This window comes from Cnephaeus nilssonii (genome assembly GCF_951640355.1).
Source record: "Cnephaeus nilssonii genome assembly, chromosome: 6".
NCBI lineage: Eukaryota > Metazoa > Chordata > Mammalia > Chiroptera > Vespertilionidae > Cnephaeus > Cnephaeus nilssonii.
In genome coordinates, this window is record NC_137077.1 from 103,139,444 (window position 1) to 103,159,131 (window position 19,688).

The 19,688-nt window shown below is 41.3% G+C and overlaps 3 protein-coding genes across 10 annotated transcripts in view; 1 reads left to right on the forward strand and 2 right to left on the reverse strand.

Annotated features, from left to right (window-relative positions):
* SKA3 (spindle and kinetochore associated complex subunit 3) overlaps positions 1–9,790 on the reverse strand; it is a 31,588-nt gene extending 21,798 nt beyond the window's left edge. For 3 of the 7 annotated variants that reach the window (XM_079774103.1, XM_079774101.1, XM_079774100.1), the window contains exons 1-4: positions 9,558–9,790; positions 5,421–5,482; positions 5,162–5,327; positions 1,344–1,740 (exon numbers count right to left, since the gene is read on the reverse strand). In XM_079774103.1, the coding sequence (XP_079630229.1) occupies positions 1,344–1,740; positions 5,162–5,327; positions 5,421–5,482; positions 9,558–9,660 (728 nt within the window). In that variant the 5' untranslated portion in view covers positions 9,661–9,790. The other 4 variants (XR_013813658.1, XM_079774098.1, XM_079774099.1 and 1 more) reach the window with 4 other exon arrangements.
* On the forward strand, positions 9,767–10,806 carry MRPL57 (mitochondrial ribosomal protein L57). The gene is made up of 2 exons (XM_079774116.1): positions 9,767–9,879; positions 9,997–10,806. Exon 2 carries the CDS (start codon positions 10,002–10,004, stop codon positions 10,308–10,310), a length of 309 nt encoding a protein of 102 aa, XP_079630242.1. The 5' UTR covers positions 9,767–9,879; positions 9,997–10,001; the 3' UTR covers positions 10,311–10,806.
* A 3,732-nt stretch (positions 10,807–14,538) lies between these two features.
* Positions 14,539–19,688, reverse strand: part of ZDHHC20 (zDHHC palmitoyltransferase 20) — an 86,532-nt gene continuing 81,382 nt past the window's right edge. For both annotated transcript variants that reach the window (XM_079774107.1, XM_079774106.1), the window contains exon 12: positions 14,539–19,070. In XM_079774107.1, the coding sequence (XP_079630233.1) occupies positions 19,063–19,070 (8 nt within the window). In that variant the 3' untranslated portion in view covers positions 14,539–19,062. The remainder of the gene's footprint in view (positions 19,071–19,688) is intronic.

A 19,688-nucleotide genomic window follows, 5' to 3' on the forward strand; every position in this document is an offset into this window, starting at 1 on the left:
TTATGGCTCAATCCCCAGTTGGGGGGAGGGGGGGGTGTAGGAGACAGCTGATCACTGACTCTCTCTCATCAATGATGTTGCTGTCCCTCCCTTTCCCTTCCTCTCTCTGAAATCAAGAAGAAGGAAACAAGTGGAAACATGGCCCAAAAAGCTTAAGAACCATTCTGTACTGACAGTTTTGACTTAGAAGTAGATTAAGAATCTCTGACTTACAGGAAAGCCATAAGTTCAACTCATTTTATAAATTAATCTGTTTCTGGGCAATTTTGTTCCAGTTATAGGTCCATTCTGTGACAGTTTTATACTGTTTTACTTACTGTAGCTTTACTTACACACACACACTTTTTGTTAATCCTCGCTCAAGGGTATTTTTTCCAGTGATTTTTAGAGCGGGAGGGAGGAAGGGCAAACATCGATGTGAAAGACACTGATTGGTTGCCTCCCATACACGCCCCAACCCAGCCAGGGATGGAACCTGCAACCCAGGTAATTGAACCCGAGATCCTTTGGGTCTAACCACTGAACACACCAGCCAGGGCAATCCTTTAATTTTATTCTTTATCTTACCAAACACTTGTTTTTTTCAGGCCAGTGTCACTCCTTTTACAGCATCTAACCTGAAAAAATCAACAGCTCACACTTTACTGCAGAGCTGATGAGTCAGGGAAGTTTGAAATAAGAAGTGTCTGAAACATCATACTTCTAGGAAAAAAAAAATCAATAAATACAAAAGATATAGGAAGTTAGATAAGCTGTACCTTTTAACAAAGTGCTTGCCCTAACCGGCGTGGCTCAGTGGATAGAGTGTCGGCCTGCGGACTCAAGGGTCCCAGGTTCGATTCCGGTCAAAGGGCATGTACCTTGGTTGCGGGCACATCCCCAATAGGGGGTGTGCAAGAGGCAGCTGATCGATGTTTCTCTCTCATCGATGTTTCTAACTGTCTATCCCTCTCTCTCCCTCTCTGTAAAAAATCAATAAAATATATTAAAAAAAAAAAAAAAGAAGTGTCTGAAACATCATACTTCTTCTAGGAAAAAAAAAATCAATAAATACAAAAGATATAGGAAGTTAGATAAGCTGTACCTTTTAACAAAGTGCTTGCCCTAACCGGCGTGGCTCAGTGGATAGAGCGTCGGCCTGTGGACTCAAAGGTCCCGGAATCGATTCCGGTCAAGGGCATGTACCTTGGTTGTGGGCACATCCCCAGTAGGGGGTATGCAGGAGGTAGCTGATCAATGTTTCTCTCTCATCGATGTTTCTAACACTATATCCCTCTCCCTTACTCTCTGTAAAAAAAATCAATAAAAATATATTAAAAAAAGAAAAACAGAAAGTTGCTTACCTTTTACTCTTCACATTTTTAAGTCCCATTGTGTAATCTTCATTCAAACACACAGTATATTCAGAGATACCGAAGTGCTCTAATTTAGGAGTCACACATTCAAAATCATCCATATTTAGTGCACATTTTGGAGTTTTTAGTACTTTAACTGGTGACTGTTTGGAAGATGGAGTTAACGTGTCTGGCTCTTTCTTATGATTGTTTACTGCCTGTGGAGGGTTTGGTGGAATTTGCGAAATCAGGTACCGCTCAAGTCCAAAATCTGAAAGTTGTGGACTACATGGAATCTTCTCAGAAACAGAGATGCTTGGAACAACAGGATTAGACATATCATCCTTTTGAAGGTTTTCATCTCTAGTGGACTCTGGTTTAGAGTCAATGGCTTCTTGCTCATCCACTGGGAGAAAAGGTCATATTGTATTCAAACATCAAATCAGGAAATCTCAAGTACTAAAACCACATAAAACAGTTTCATTTGAAATGTCCCTCATCAGTAAAAGTCCTGATTCTGTCCTCAGTCTCTAAGGTTTTATTCTAGTTGTACCTTTAGTAAATTTCTGATATGCACCTCTTGTCCACCCATATCCCATCCCATTTTGATGACATATTAGAGAAAGGAAGTAAACTAAAGTGTTAAAAGATGAAAAATCAATAACCACAAATATAAGTCCAATTTCCTCACATCCCCAGTTAATGTATATTATCAGTTAATATATTCTGAAACTATTTTATCATTTAATGACAGTAATTACAGTGTAGAATTAACTACAATCTAGATTCAACAAAAAAATATAAAAATATTAATTTAAATATTTAACTTACAGATGCATAAAAAGGAAAGACTGTTATACAAAAATAAACTTTTATCCTGTCAGTCTGAAACACAAGTATCAAAAGCCTAGTGAGAGCTCAGCCGAGGTGGCTCAATGGTTGAGCATCAACCTATGAACCAGGAGGTCATGGTTCCATTACCGGTCAGGGCACATGCCCGGGTTGCGGGCTCTATCCCCAGTGGGGCGCATGCAGGAGGCAGTCGATCATTGATTCTCTCTCATCATTGGTGTTTCTATCTCTCTCCCCCTCTCTGAAAGCAATAAAAAAAAAATTTATTTTTAAAAAGCCTAGTGAGAGAAATAACAGGACAGCATTAGAAAGATAGGCAGTTCCTCAACCTTTAATAGGGTTATGTCTAGCTCTACACCTTAACATTTAACCACTACACTGTGCATGTCAGGTTAAATAATTGACTAACAACTATACTTTCCCCTATAGTCCTTTGTTATTTCCTGGGTACACTACTGGTGAATGAATTTCATGTGGAACTAAGTTGGAGTTAAAAGATACAGGACGGCACCTTCAGTGCCAAGTCCTTCTTTGTTGCTAATCCTCACCTGAGGATATTTTTCCATTAATTTTTAGAGAAAGAGTGGAAGGGAGGGGGAGAGACAGAGAGAGAGAAACATCGATGTGAAAGAGACACATCCTTGGTTGCTTCCCAAATGATCAAGCCTGCAACTGAGGTACCTGCGTTGGCCAGAATGGAACCTGGGACCCTTCAGTCCACAGACTGACACTCTTATCCACTGAGCCAAACTGGCTAGGGCCCAAGTCCTTTTTTAGTTTTTGTTCACTCCATCTTTTTTTTTTTAATATATTTTTATTGATTTCAGAGAGGAAGGAAGAGGGAGATGAATGAGAATCAATGATGAAAGAGAATCATCGACTGGCTGCCTCCTGCACGCCCCATACCGGGAATCGAGCCTGCAACCTGGGCATTTGCCCCAACCGGGAATCAAACCATGGTCTGATTGGCTCATAGGTCAACGCTCAACCACTGAGCCAACCCTGCCGGGCTGTTTACTCCATCTTTTAAAGGAAGGTCTATAGTTCAAATAGGATCTATCAGATACTGGTGGAGATCCTTGTCAGAATCGCCTGGGTCCAAAGGAAGAGGAAAGGGATAAATTTAGGCTATACATTTACTTGATCAGCCAAGAGATCAACAGAAGAGGGAGTAGAGGTGCACACTTGTTTTTGAAGATATAATATTCATTGTTTTGATCAGCAACTGGAAATAAACCAGGATAGGGTACTATTTCTGTACATAAACCAGGACACATTAAATCTGCAGGGTGCACCATCTAAAAATAGTTATGATAAACTTTGATTTCATGGCTTTTGGCCGTGGAAGAGCTAGCTGCTGATTCACTGAGTTCTGTTTTGACATTGTGCTTTCCTATTAATTCTGAGAAATGTTATGACTACCAAAAACCTCTTGTTGCACTTATCGTAAGGCAGTCAGTGATGAGATTAATAAAATAAAATCATTACCATGATCATCCCCATTTCACAAGTGAGGGAAAAGCAATTTGAAAAAATTGTCCAGTCACAGATATAGTAGTGTGCGTAGATGGTGGAGTTAGTATTTGAATCCATGGCTTGTACACACCAAAGTCAACTGAATTGTTTCTTTTACACCTTGTGGACTGTTTAATATACCTTTCATAAAAATCTTCAGTACATATTTATTGAACTTAATTAATTTATGTACAAAGATCACTCTCATATGGAAATGAGGACACTGAAGCTCAAATTGGTCAAATAAACGTATGGGCACAACAATAACAACAGTTAACACCTGGCAATTAACACGCCAGATACTGTTCTAAGTAAACTTTATCTTGTTTAATCCTAATACAACCTGAGAGGTAGAGACTATTAAACATCTCCATTTTACAAATGAGAAACTGAGGTAAGAGGTTGAGGAACTGGTCAAAGACAATGCATCTGGTAAGTGGTGGAATCAGAGATTTGAACTCAGATAGTTTGGCTCTGAATTTAAAACCACTATGTTATACTACTCTTTATTAGAATTTTAAAACTGAAAAGGACTTTGTCATTTTACATAGGCAAAAATCTCTCATTCTACAGTAGAGGAACTTGAGATTTAAAAAAAAAAAAGGGGGGGGGAAATGGATATGCCCAAAAGTCAGTCTCATTTATTAGCAGAGCTGACTAGAAACCAACTATGCTGAAGTAACATCAACATATCTGTTCTTTCATCTAACACTGTGTTAGTTCTTGTCTAGCATTTAGAAAGGACAACACACAGTGGTTATTGAATAAATGACAAAATGATGGTCATATAATGGCAGAGCAAGAACTAGAAACCACGGCAAAACCAAAATAGTATTACTAAATCATGCTGCCCTTTCTCTTTTTAAAAAAAATATATTTTTACTAGAGGCCCGAAACACCAAGATTCGTGCAAGAATGGGCCTTCCTTCCCCTGGCTGCCGGCACCGCCTTCGCTCAGGCCGGGCCGCCTTTCCGCCTTCGCTCCACCTGGAGTCATCTTTCCACCTTCCCACACTGCCCAGAGGCCCAGAGAGGCTGGGGTGGTGCGGAACACCTGCGTCATCGCCATGGCGGCCCCTGGCCGCTCAGGGCCTGTGTATGCAAATTAACCTACCATCTTTGTTGGGTTAATTTACATACTCACTCCTGATTGGCCGGTCAGCGTCGCAAAGGTATGGTCTATTTGCATATTTCTCTTTTATCAGTGTAGACTGATTTCATAGAGGAAGGAAGAGGGAGAGACAGAAACATCAATGATGAGAGAGAATCATTGATTGGCTGCCTCCTGCACGCCCCCCACTGGGGATTGAGCCCACAACCCAGGCATGTGCCCTTGACCGGAATCCAACCTGGGACCCTTCAGTCCACAGGCTAATGCTCTATCCACCGAGCCAAACCGGCTAGGGCTGCACTTTCTCTTGGATACTAAACAAACCCTATAAAATACAAGTTATTCATACCTGAATTTTTCTTGGCCCGTGGATTATATCCATATTTCTGGAAAAACTCTCTTATTTTTATAATATCTGCTGAGGTTTTTTTCATCAGTACTTTTGCTGCCTTTATGAAACCAATGCTTTCTTGACTTTCCAAACTTGCTTTATCAAGAAGAATATTGACATTACCCTTTTAGGAGGAAAGAAAGTACATTATAGTTTCTCTAACTTTTGACTAAATTTATTTATATTTTTTAAATGATAAATATTGTATGAGTGATACCTTTAGAGTCCAAACTTCTGAATTAAGGTCATGTAAAATTCTTACTGCATAACCTTCAAAGTCTTCAATATGAGTATTGAAAGGAAAAAGGAGGGAAAACAGAAAATATAATTCAGTTTATTTTTTGAATTGCAAAATTCTTGTAGATATTGATTTATAATTTATATCCTGCTAATCACAAAGAAAAGTGTTAAAGCCTTTCTTTAAAATTAGTATTAAACTACTAGAGTCCCGGTGTAAAAAATTCATGCACTGGTAGGGTCCCTAGGCCTGGCCAGCAATCAGGGCCGATCTGTGGGGCGACCGATGGGGTGACTGAGGAATGCCGTTGGCCTGCTCCGCTGGCTGGCCCCACCCCTGATCGCCCTGTTGCCACCAGTCACATCCCTCTTACGGGGCGAATGAGAGGCCCCCCCGCTAGCACCCACCTTGGCTGGCCTAGGGCCTGCGGGCTGGGGGCAGCTCCAGCGTTGAGCGTCTGCCCCCTGGTGGTCAGTGCACATCATAGCTACCGGTCGTTCTGCCATTCAGTCAATTTGCATATTAGGCTTTTATTATATAGGATAACATACACACAGAAAAGTACAAAAATCCTAAGTATATAGCTTGATGAATTTTCAAAATAAAGACCCACATAATCAACACTCAGTTCAGGAAGGGAGGGAGGGATAAGATGTGAGAACATGGTCCTACTGAGCAATTTTTTTCTATATGGCAAGCAATTTTTGATTCGTATTTTAAAAATCTTCTTTACTAATAACACTTATATTTTCTTCTAAAAGCTTTATTGCTTTCCTTTGTATTCAGAGATAAAATCCATCTGGAATTGATTTTTCTGCATGGAATGAGGTAAGGATGAAGATCCATTTTTTTTTCCCCTGAGTATACAATTGACCTGGCACCATTTACTGAAAAAAAAAAAATCCTTTACCCACTCTACTGTCACCTTTCTTATTAATCAGATGGTCATATATATAAAATAAAGGTAGTTTTTTAAAGAATTATGTTTCTTGCCTTAGCTGGTTTGGCTCAGTGTACAGTGTCAGTTCATGGACTGATGGGTCCAGGGATCGATTTGGGTCAAGGGCACGAACCTGGGTTGAAGGCTCGATCCCTGGCCCTGGTTGGAGTGTGAGCAGGGAACACCAATCAATGTGTCTCTCTCACATAGATGTTTCTCTCTGTGTGTCTCTCCCACTCCCTTCCACTCTCTCTAAAAATCAATGGAAAAATATCTTCAGGTGAGGCTTAACAACAACAACAACAACAAAAGAATTGTATTTCTCTTTCCTAAAACATGTCTCCTTTGAAGATCTCCTTCTACCTGTTAAAAGTCAACCCGTTTTCTGCCAGACCCATGTGGCTTAGTGGTTGATCACTGACCCATGAACCAAGAGGCCACTGGTTGGATTCCCAATTCCCGGTCAGGGCACATGCCCCAATTTCTGGCTAGATCCCCAGTAGGGGGCGTGCAGGAGGCAGCCGATCATATTTCTATCTCTACCCCTCTCCTTTTTTCTCTCTAAAATCAATAAAAACACATTTTAAAAAAAGTCACCCTAACCGGTTTGGCTTAGTGGATAGAGCGTCGGCCTGCAGACTCAAAGGGTCCCAGGTTCGATTCCGGTCAAGGGCATGTACCTTGGTTGTGGGCACATCCCCAGTAGGGGGTGTGCAGGAGGCAGCTGATTGATGTTTCTCTCTCATCAATGTTTCTAACTCTCTCCCCCTCTCCCTTCCTCTCTGTAAAAAGTCAATAAAAAAAAAAAAGTCAACCAATTTTCATTAGGGAAATGCAAATCTACACCACAATGATTTTCTACTTTATACACACTAGGATGTCTACAATAAAAAAGACAGGTAATAACAAATGTTGATGAGGATGTGAATAAATTGCAATCCCCATTCATTGCTGGTGGAACTATACAAATGGTACATCTACTTTGGGAAACAATTCTCTTCCAAGTATATACCCAAGAGAACTGAAAACATTATATTCAAATGAAAACTTGCACATGAATATAAAACAAATTGCTGATACACACTGTCATGGATGCTATGTGAAATAAGTCAGCCACACATATGTATGATTCCATTTATATAAAATGTCCAGAATAGGCATATCTATAAAAAAAGAAGATAGTGTTTGCATAAGGCTAGTATGGTAGATGGAGGTGGGATTGTGAGCTGCTAACAATCACATGGGTTCCTTTAGGGGGTGATGAAAACCTAAACTTTACAACTCTGTGAATATACTAAAAGGCCATTGAATTGTATCCTTTAATGCCCAATTTTGTGGTATTTTAATTACATCTCAATAAAAATGTTTAAAAGTCAACCAATTTAATGATATCACAGTGATAATAAAAGGTAAAAATTTTTTGTGACCATTTTCCTAATATTCACTATTCTATATTTTCCGTAATATATATGGGCCTGGATTAAAAAAATTATTCCAACTTTTTCTTGTAAAACCAAAAGAAAAGGCAGAATGGTAATATGTTGGTAAGAAGGTAAATTTGCAAAAGGTTTGTGGAAAGCAATTCAGCTGCATATCAAGAACTTTTAAAATATATGTATGTACTTTTAAATAACTTTTAAAAATATTTTTATTGATTTCAGAGAGGAAGGGAGGAGAGATAGAAACATCAATGATGTGAGAGAATCATTGATCAGCTACCTTCCACATGCCCCCCACTGGGGAATCCAGCATGCAATCTGGGCATGTGCCCTGACCAGGAATCGAACCAGTGATCTCTTGGTTCATAGGTCGAAGCTCAACCACTGAACCACACCTGCCCTGCATATCAAGAAATTTAAAACGCGGCCCTGGCCGGGTAAATTGGTCGGTTAGGGCGTCCTCCCAATATGCCAAGATTGTGGTGCAATCCAGTCAGGGCATATACAAGAATCAACCAATGAATGCATAAATCAGTGGAACAACAAATCATGTTTCTCTCTCTCCCTTCCTCTCTCTAAAATCAATCAATAACTTTTTAAAATAATAACTTAAAAAATAATTTCAAGCTGAAACCGGTTTGGCTCAGTGGACAGAGCGTCGGCCTGCGGACTGAAAGGTCCCAGGTTCGATTCCGGTCAAGGGCATGTACCTTGCTTGCGGGCACATCCCCAGTGGGGGGTGTGCAGGAGGCAGCTGATCGATGTTTCTCTCTCATCGATGTTTCTAGCTCTCTATCCCTCTCCCTTCCTCTCTGTAAAAAATCAATAAAACATTTAAAAAAATAATTTCAAAATGCTAGTATAATTTCCTGTCTTATAGCCTTATCTCAACTATGGAAACAAAATCCAAGAAAAATAAAGGGATTCTAAAAATAAGAACCATAGAAAAGCTACTAAAACATTGAGTGGTGTCCTCTGATGGTGCAGTTACAGGACCATATATTTATTTCTTCTATTTTTCCAAATCTCAAAATTTTGCGATGCACACACACAGATAGTTTTTACAGTCACAAGAATAAACATTTTTAAGTGGCTGGATAACCGTTAACAGAATCACTGAAGTAAAAGGACTCTAACAGGATGCAATATTTTAAGTCACGTTAAAATTATGACATTTATTAAATCTGAACTACTCTTTCAACTTTAAAAAATTTTCTAATACAAAGGTCCGTGGTGAAGAATTTTGCTTTACTTACCAAAAAAAAAGAGCAGTTCTGAGTCCTGGTGTTTGTGTTGGCAACATGGTTTGTTGGGAGAAGCAGCCGCCCAGTGGACCGTCGCTATACAAGTCACTACACCAGTACACGGGGGCGGAGCGGGACAGCTGGCGGCACAGGGCGCTGCCTGCGCTCCCATCCGGTGTCGGCGAGCACAGGTTCCCAACGACTAGCAAGCGTTCCAACCCAAGTCAGGACGCGGGCCGAGCCCAAGGTGGCCTTTTAGGTGTACTCGCACTACGCCTTCTCCCGGCTACTCAGCCTCGGCGCGGCTTCGCTTTCCCGGAGGGCGCTGGGGTCACCCATCCCCGGGGCGAAGGGACAATCAGGGAGGCGGCCCCGGGGACCTCTCCGGAGGCACTCACGGCGCCGCCCGCAGTCGTACCCAGCGGCCCTCCCACGGCGGACTAACGGCCCACCCGGAAGTGCCCGTTTCGACGCCGCCCACCCGCCCACTCACCGCCGTCTTCCCTCTCCAGCGCCCGCTGCAGCCGCGCCGTCTCGCCGTCCAAGGTGACCGCCAGAGACCGCAGCTTTGCACAGAAGCTCCGGATCGGGTCCATGGGGACCACACAGCGCCGCAGGCCCGCCACTCGTTTGAATTCCCGGCGCCGGAAGTTTCGTTGGTCCCGCCGCTCGCCCACTAGTCCTCTCTCGCGGGAGCCGAAGTCTCGCGGGAGCCAGCTCCCGCGGAGGAAGCCCACCCCGGGCGGAGCTCTCGCACTTCCGGCGGAGCGTCCGTCGGCGTGCGGAGGGGCGCGGGCTCCCGAGGCGTTGGACTGGTGAGTGCCTGGCTTTCGTGGCCACCGGGACCCTGGGTGGGCGATCCCGTCCCCGGAGAGCTGGCTCCCCTGGCGCCGGGCGCGTGGCCAGTCCGTTCCCGTCTGTGTTCGCCACAGGCGCCATGTTCCTGACCGCGCTCCTGCGCCGCAATCGCATCCCCGGCCGGCAGTGGATCGGGAAGCATCGGCGGCCGCGCGCCGTGTCGTTGCAGGCGAAGCAGAACACTGTCCGCCGCCTGGAGACGGAGGCGGAGAACCACTACTGGCTGAGCTCTCCCTACCTTAGCGCCGCGCAGGAGTTCGGGCACGCCGCGGCCCGCCGGGCGGCCGCCTTCCAGGCCCTCAAGGCGGCCAAGGAGGCCAAGTTCCCGCCGCACCGGCGGCTCGTGGACCAGCTCAGCCACCTCGATGTCACCAAGAAGTGGGCCTAACCGCCGCCGCCGCCTCACGGGAGCCGGGAAAACTTGGCGCGGTCAACACAATACACTGTACACCTGAAACCTGTGTAATTTTATTAACCAACGTCACCCAATAAGTTCAATTTGAAAAAACGGCCTTTGGACCAGAGTCGCGAGCAGAGCGTTCAGAACAGCAGGCCTCCGAGCCCCAGCTTTTCCCTGCCATGTTTCTGTTCCGGCACCAGGGTTCCAGTGACGGGGATGCATTTTGGATGAACTGCGATGGAACTGCAAGCTAATCGTTTGAAGTCTGTGACACCCAATGGGTTGCCTAAACGTAAATGAAAACAAGCTTTGTCAGTCAAATATATTCCTAGAAATGTCTTTTTTTTTTTTCTTCTACCAACAGCAGACATTTAAATGAAGTAAAACGGTTTTTATCAGAACTGTTGCATGAAAGTGTGTTTTTAAAAACTTTATCGGAAAAAAACAACACTTTATCGGGATAAAATTAACATTGTACAGTTAATCGGTTGTGGATCTTTTCTTTCAAATAACCTTTTTCTGGATAAAAATAGTCAAGCACTTTACACGTGTCACCAGATACAGTAATCCTACTGAGGCAGGTTAGTAAGAAACTAGGCAAATTCCCAGGTAAGTGGAATGGAGAAACAGACAAATGGCTGAACAGACTTGGAACTGCTGATCAGAGATTCTATTTTCCCTAACCAAAGATAATGAAAAGGAAAATGGGGGGCTTTGAACCTAGTTCAGTGTCTGGTTAAAACTGTAGTCTTCCTTACCCACGCTGACTGACTTGGGCGGAGCTGCGGGGACTCTGAGGGGCCCACCACAGGAGGAGATAGATAGGTCAGAGCCTCCCCTCTTGGATCCGGAATTCCCCTGGACTAGCACATCTGTGAAATAAAGGTTAAACTTTCCTCCCTCAGAGCGCTGGCCGATCCTTCTCCCGTGCATTCTGCCACAACACAGAGCAGGTGGCTTAAATCAACTTAGGGAGATAACAAAAAAACACAATTAGAGCCAGACTAATCCAAGATATTAGTGAAACTAACCAGAAAATGACCCCAAACTTCCTTATACTCTTATTTAACATATCAGTTACCAAAGGACACATTCAGAAGTCTGGTGAATATTGTTGAGATACTGCCTTGGAGCCTCCCCTGAAATTCCCACCCACAGAAACAGATAAAACCCTCAGGACAAAGAACTGGTGTGTGCTCTGAGCATGCCGGTGCCCCCTTTCTTCAGGCATATGCTTTGCATCTTCTGTCCTAAGGTTCTGGATGAGACCCGGGGGGCAATGGGCAGCAGCAGCTGTTGCAGACACCCCTGGTCCTGCCTCCAGGGGGCCTTTCCTTTGCCTCTCTGGCTCAAGCTTTAATAAACTTACCTGGATTCTGTCTTGAAATTTTCCTGCATGAGTCAAGAATCTGGAGGTTGTCTGACACGTGACAGGTGCAGGACAGCATGGAAGGAGTCCCCCAACACTATCATTTGGGACAGTTTTACCTGTGAGGACACATTTAAGGAACTCCAAAATTACCCTCCCAGTAATGACAGTGACTTGGATTTGGATTGCTGTATAATCCAGAAATCCTTGTGTGTTTAATAGGAAATTTTCCAAAATGCACAGAAGAGAAATATTTCACTGCCTTCTGCCCCCCCCTCCCCGCCCCCAACTCTGGAAACAAACTAAACATGAGTCCACACAGGTACACAACATGGACCATGAACTTTTAAAACTCAGTGGGATCATACTATGTATATAGATTTCTGCCATTTTTTTCACCTGTTTTTTTTTTTTTTTTTATTGTTAATCCTCATCCAATAATATTTTTTCCATTGATTTTTAGAGAGAGGAAGGGAAGGGGAGAGACAGAAACATCAATGTGAGAGAGACATCCATTGATGGGGGCCAGGGAGCCTGCAACCAAGGACATGCCCTTGATAAGAATTGAACCCTCAACCCTTCAGTCTGAGGGACCAACACTATAACCACTGAGCCAAACCGGCTAGGGCTCACTTAATGTCTAAGATCTTTCCAGGGAGTTACTTCAATTTTATGAATATAAAAATATAGAATCTGTAAGTGGCTTCATTGTATCAACACAGTAACAATTTAGCCAATTTCCTTTGTTGTTAATCCTCCCCAAGGATATTTTTTTACATTGCTTTTCAGAGTGGAAGAGGGAGGGAGGGGGAGAGAGAGCAAAACTGATATGAGAGACATCAATTGGTTGCCTCCCACACATGTTCCTACTGGGGGTGGGGAGTGAACTCCCAACCGAGGTATGTACTCTTGACCAGGAATCAAACCCGAAATCCTTTTGTATGTGGGCTGAAGCTCCAACCATTGAGCCACACTGGCCAAGGTGCCAATGTCCATCAATATTTACTGCTTTTAAAAAAACCTCTCAAATACTAGCCTCATGTGTAGGAAAGATTTTTTTCTTTCTACGTAGGGAAGAACCTAATTCTGTGTTTCTCTCCAGTGTTTCTCCTTTACTACACACGAAACACTTAAGATCACCAAATATGGAGGTTCCCCCCCTCTCCCCCCCACGACCAAGCAATTCTTTGCAACATCAGCTGCAAAGAATTCTGACACTATCTACCTGGACATAGACTCAGTCCCACAAAACTGTTCCCCACCCTGCTTTAGTTGCCCCTTGCAAATATTAAGTCCCCAAATTACCCACAACTGCTGTTCATCTTGATACAATAAAAAGTTTCCATAACACCCTCCCCAGTTTGGATCGATTTGCTCCAGCAGCTCACAGAACTCGGGGAAACACTTCAGCAGTTTATTAAAGGATATGATAAAGGACACAGATGAACTGCCAGATGAAGAGATGCATAGGGTGAGGTCTGGGAGGGTCCCAAGCACAGATTTAATCCCCATGGAGTTAGGGTGCCAGCCTGGAAGTTCTCCAAACCTTCTATGATTGGGATTTTACGGAAGCTTCCTCGCATGGGCAAGTGACTCCATTTCCAGCCCCACTTCCCTCTCTGGAGGATGAGGAATAGGTCTGAAAATTCCAAGCTTTTTCTAGTCTTTCTGATGACCAGTCCCCATCCAGGAGTCCACTCAGTCACCTCATTGGAACAAAAGAAGCTTCTAGTGCTCTTAGAAAATTACAAGGGTTTTAGGAGCTGTGCCAGGAACTGGGGGCAGGGACCAATACATATATTTTCTTTTATTTATTTATTTAAATATATTTTATTGATTTTTCTTAGAGAGAGGAAGGGAGAGGGATAGAGAGCTAGAAACATCGATGAGAGAGAAACATCGACCAGCTGCCTCCTGCACACCCCCTACCGGGGATGTGCCCGCAACCAATGTACATGCCCTTGACCGGAATCGAACCTGGGACCTTTCAGTCCGCAGACCGACGCTCTATCCACCGAGCCAAACCGGTTTCGGCCATATATTTTCTATTATCTCACACATTATACACATCTCTATATGAATTTTTAAAAGTGGGGTTGTCAGTAGATTATGTGGTGAAACTTGGACACATATTGTCACATTACTTTTTTTTTTTTTTTTTTTACAGTTAAGCCATTTTATACCCCCCACCAAAAGTACTTCTTTGCTCATATCCTCAGCAACACTGGTGATTGCCTATCTTAGGCAAAATAATGAAGCTGAGCATCTTTATCCATGCTGTAACCAATCAATCCTATTTTTAAATTTTCATTAATCCTCACCCGAGGATACTTTTTCCATTGCTTTTTATTTTTTTATTTTTTAAATATATTTTTATTGATTTCAGAAAGGGAGAAGGAAAGAGAGATAGAAACATCAATGATGAGAGAGAATCATTGATCGGCTGCCTCCTGCACGCCTCCTCCTAGGGATCAAGTATTTAACCCAGGCATGTGCCCTTGACTGGAATCGAACCCAGGACCCTTCAGTCCACAGGCCATTGCTCTATTCACTGAGCCAAACCAGCCAGGGCTTCCATTGATTTTTAAAGAGAGTGGAAGGGATGGATGGAGGGGAGAAAGAAAAACATCGACATGAGACAGACACATTGATTTGTTGTCTCCTGCACAGACCCCAACCCGGGCTGGGATGGAACCTGCAATCCAGGTATATGCCCTTGACTGGGAATAAAACCCATCTGATACAGAGGTTTTACTCCTGTCTCAGATTCTTCTTGCTTCCTTCAGCAGCCTCAACTATTAACCTGTCCTTTTGGAGGAAAATTGGAACACATATGCCACAAAAGAATTCTACATAAAATAAAATTTATTATTCAGCATTTTGAAAACCACAATTCAAAAACTTCTAAGTGTTTCACAAGTACTTATGATCCAAAAGTTACTTCTGAATTGAAAATTATGTTCAGTAAAAACGAAGTTAAAAACTTTTTGAATAAAGCAATCTATACCTCTGACCTAGGTAAACTACAATATTGTTACATTCAAATATTAAATGTCTTAGATATAGTTACTCCAAATTATTAGCCAAATTTCTTTCTCTAACTAAACATTATTTTACCAGATTTATGACCAAAATAATAGTTATTCTTTCATTTGGCAAACACCACTTTATAATAACAACAAACTGTTCAAATACAGAACTTTATTTAATAAAGTAAGTTATGATTTTTGAAAAAAGTTTAAAACGTTCAGCCTTCATGTTAATGTAGTTAGGCTATCCAAAAGACAAAGCAAGAAATTAACATTAAGTCATGGTCCAGGGTTATATTTATGAAAAACAAATACAAGACTTATGGGACTCAGTAGGTAAAGACAACCAAAGGGAACTGTATTTCAAATCTGTTTAAATGAAAACATGAAAGATCACTTTAAAATAGTGTCCATCTTTTCTTTTAAATGGGCATAGACTCATCTGCAATCATGTACAAATATAATAAACTTGACTAATAGCTTTCTCAAGCTTTTAATATAAATACAAATCCTTGCTTCCTTATGCAAACCAACAAAATAATACAAAGTGAACTTGTTAGGAAAATATGGACCTTTCTGAATCTATATTGCACTTTAAATTTAAATTATAAAATATAGTAATAATTATATGAAACCCCTATTGACTTATTATTACCTGTATCTTACATATTATTACATCTGGTCTTTATGTTGGCTGAAATGCAAAAATATAATTAATTTCTTAATAACAGATTAAAAGTATTTTCCATTGGTAACAGTGCTATTCCTAGAACAAAACATAAGCTAAACATATTTGTCACTATTTGTGCCCCAAATATGCAAATCCTAACACCAAGCCCTTAATATACATTTTTTTGCTTTAAAGTTTACTGAATGGAAATCTGACATGTCTGATAATCTTGAAATTAAATACTCTGTAAACAAAGTAAAAATCTGTATTCTAATAGAAATAAAATTCAAATAAACATTGCATATTTGATTTAAACTAATCTTAGTCAAATTAACTTATGACACATTGAATCAGAACCATTAAATATGTAAAAAGATTTTAAAAATCACCCATATGGCCCTGGCCAGTTTGGTTCAGTGGATGGAGCGTTGGCCTGTGGACTCAGAGGTCCCGTGTTCAGTTCCGGTCAGGGGCATGCGCCTTGGTTGCGGGTGCATGCCCAGCGGGGAGTGTGCAGGGGGCAGCTGATCGATGTTTCTCTCTCATCGATGTTTCTAACTCTCTATCCCTCTCCCTTCCTCTCTGTAAAAAAAAATCAATAAAATATATTTTTTAAAAATCACCCATATGTAAAGATGAAACTAAACTCTGTAAACGTGTCCCTGTTTAATAACTACTTTACTGCAGCTGCTCTTTGGTTTGGCAAAGTGATACTGGTCAGATACCTCAGGGACTGAATGTAAGTTTGTACCAGGTAAAATCAAGTCTCTTGTCTACTTTTTTTTTTTTAATGGCAATGGCAATACCTGAAATTCAACTTAATATCCTTAAACGTCATCACATTTGTTCAAGTGTTTGAAGGACCAGAGACAGTACTAATAAATTTTCACAGGGCTTCATTTTGACCTTTCTCCCCAAAGAGTGACAGCACTAACCAGCACCAGCTGAAAAACCAGAGAGGCAGCTGGTCCCTGATTCCCACACTACACCAGCAGGCCCTTGCTGAAGAGTAGTGAATGTGTATGAATAAACTCAGCCAAATATTATTCAGAATGTGGTAAAATGTTGGCCATGAATTAAACCAAAGGTAATTAAAAGGCTTTAACTGAAAATTTCTGAAAAGGTGTTTACTACACTATTAAAGATGATATTGAATAACAGAACTTAAAAGAAAGATTACACCACCACAAAAGTGCCTGAATACACTAAGGGGGTAAATTGTTTCCTCACTTGTTAATCAGGTGCATGCAATCCTGATCTAGATGTAGAAATACTCATAAACAGTGCCAGATCATTTCTGAAAGTATTATGTTTAAAACATTGACTATTTCTTTACTATATGCAAATTGCCAAAATGATGATTTTGGTTGGTAACTGGTATCACTCATTTAACTCTCATACTTAAGAGTTTTTTATTTTATTTTTATTTTAAATATATTTTATTGATTTTTTACAGAGAGGAAGGAAGAGAAATAGAGAGCTAGAAACATCGATGAGAGAGAAACATCAAGATTATCAAGACTACAGAATTGAAATAAAAGTGGAAGAATCCGTATTATATTTTTAAAGCTACCATATTCCTTCAGTTCAAAGTGGAAACTTCCTTTTAAAATCTAATATTACTATTAGTCAATGGAATTAGGCAAATCCTAGAAATTATAAACCTGGAATAGTTTACTATAAAGCTTATATGGAAAAAAAATGTATATGACATTAGGAAAGTATAGAGCTATCCCTAGTATATTGTTTGACGTATAGAAGGTACTCCAGAAGTATTTGTTGGATGAATGAAAAGTAAGGTGATTTGCAAAATCAGAAATCAAAGAATGTTAGAGGTCATCCAGTCCAAGTCATTGGTAACACCCCCTCTTCTCAATCCTATGTTACAGAAAACTATAAACCTAGATAACTATAGATGCTGGTTAACATTTAGCTCTGCTGGCGTGGCTCAGTGGTTGAGCGTCAACCTATGAACTAGGTCACAGTTTGATTCTTGGTCAGGGCACATGCCTCGGTTGTGGGCTCCATCCCAAGTGTGGGGTTCAGGAGGCAGCCAATCAATGATTCTCTCTCATCACTGATGTTTCTATCTCTTTCTCCCTCTCTAAAATCAATAAAAATATATTTTAAAAATTTATCTCTATCCAATTATTTTGGTTTGTGTGTGTATAGTATTTGACTGAACAATATAAATAAGGACTGACATTTTTACATTGTTTCTCCTTTGTAAGATATTGAATTTTTCTTTAACTAGAGGCGGAGGGGTCCCTCAGCCTGGCCTGCGCCCGCTCGCAATCCAGGACCCCTTGGGGGATGCCAGACTGCTGGTTTTGTGCTGAACCCGCAGTCTGACATCCCGAGGGATGTAGTAGTGCGCAAAACAGCAGGCGGCCAGGGAGGAGCCCGACCTGGGCCAGGGTCTGTGCTGCTCCTGCTCATCGGGGCCCCACTGCACCTGCCATGAGTCTGGCTCCGTCAGCTGAGCGGCACTCCCACTGTGGGAGCGCACTGACCACTAGTGGGCAGCTCCTGCATTGAGCATCTGCCCCCCTGGTGGTCAGTGGGTGTCATAGCAACCGGTCAAACAGTCAACTAGTCGCTTAGGGTTTTATATGTATAGATGCAACATTTCTTGCCCCTTAGACTGGATTTCAAAAGGAAAAGAGGGTATGTGTCTAGGTAGAAAGATGTTGCTGTTCAGTCAGATTTGGTATTTTGGATTTAAGAGTGGAATCCACCTTTCAGAGAATGGAAGTTTTAAATGACTACTCAGGTTGCCTGACTGGTGTGGATCAGTGGTTGAGTGTCAACCTACGAACCAGGAGGTCACGGTTTGATTCCTGGTCAGGGCCAGGGTTGTGGGCCTGCCTTTGTCCAATATTTCTGAGTTCCTTTGTGTTTTTCTGCATGTATACTAATAAAAATTTTTTAAAAAGTAATTGTAAATCAGAGAGAAACAAAAATATTTTTTATACTACCAAGTTTCCTTTAAGCCTTGGGCACAACACTATACAACATTGTTGTATTAATGCTTAGAACTAAGCCTTCAATAAATTATACAAATGTGCTTCATGTTGTAAATCATTATATTTAGATATTTTAATCCTTCTGTGTGTTATTGTATAGCCAACAATAAAAAATCTTTATTAAAAATGTTGAAAAGTATAAAACAGTATTTATAAATGATCAAACACCCAATCTTTAAAAAGCAGTTATTTCCTTTTCCCTACATAGTACAAGCAACAGTAATTTGGATATTATTATTCAGTTTCAGCCACCATGCTGCCCTAGATGTACTTCACTTAAGAGAATTTTTTAGCCTCCGTTTCTGGAGTGAAAATTCACATAGACACCAAGAAATAACTCTGATAATGTAACTCAGGTATCAAAAAAAGATACATATGCCATGTTAACATATGGTCTGACATATTATAGCATTTCATAACAATAAGAGTTATTTGCAAAGTAAAATCAAGTCACTTTGGCAGCTGTAAGTCAATGCTGGACTTAAGATTAAGGCATCTTCCTGCTCTGCAGTAGTGCTTCTGTGGATCCAGGGATCTGTACAAAGGCTTCCTTTTTTGAAAAAATATATCTTCTGTTATACTTCAATTATTTCATCCCATTGATAATTTTCTTGCAAATATTTACTGAAAATATCAGTCCATGTTTTTATAAACCTATAAAAGCAGAAATAATTGAGTTATTGGTTAAAACTTGATTTTATATTTCTGAAAACAAGATTTATTAAACGGTTCTGTGGGCTAAGATATAAAGCTACTACTAATATAACAAGATAGGAAATAAATATTTTAATACTGCTATACTGTAATAATGATTTTTGTAAGCAGTAAATAAAGGATATCACTGACTTTCTTCCTCTGAAGCATCAAGAAAGCATTTTAAAACAGGCAGACTCTCAGGGTTCTCCCTTACTGTTAACTTGGACATAATCTGAAGAGTCATCTTATCCACACCTTTCTAAGACTGTTGAAAGGATGTAGGGAAGACTCACAGCAATAGTTCTAGGAACTTCAGCTGGGGATTCTCAATCATCACAGACAGCAGCTACTAGTCTGCCTACAGTAAGAAGAAGTAAAGCCAGGACTGAGGCCCAGCTGCTGTGCCCCAGTTCTCGGTGGCACCGACAAGTGCTCCTGCTGCTCATCTTCCGAGTGCAGCCTGCTCCACCTTCCAGGAGCCTGGCCAGAGTGCCTGTGTTCTGATTCTGTCTGGGTCTCAGGCTCTAGGTCCTTGGTACTGAACTGAATGCTCATTGCTCATGACAAATGCCTGCA

What these genes read in the sequence shown, in the direction of transcription:
- MRPL57 (XM_079774116.1), top strand. Translation starts at nt 10,002, where the DNA reads ATGTTCCTGACCGCGCTCCTGCGCCGCAATCGCATCCCCGGCCGGCAG.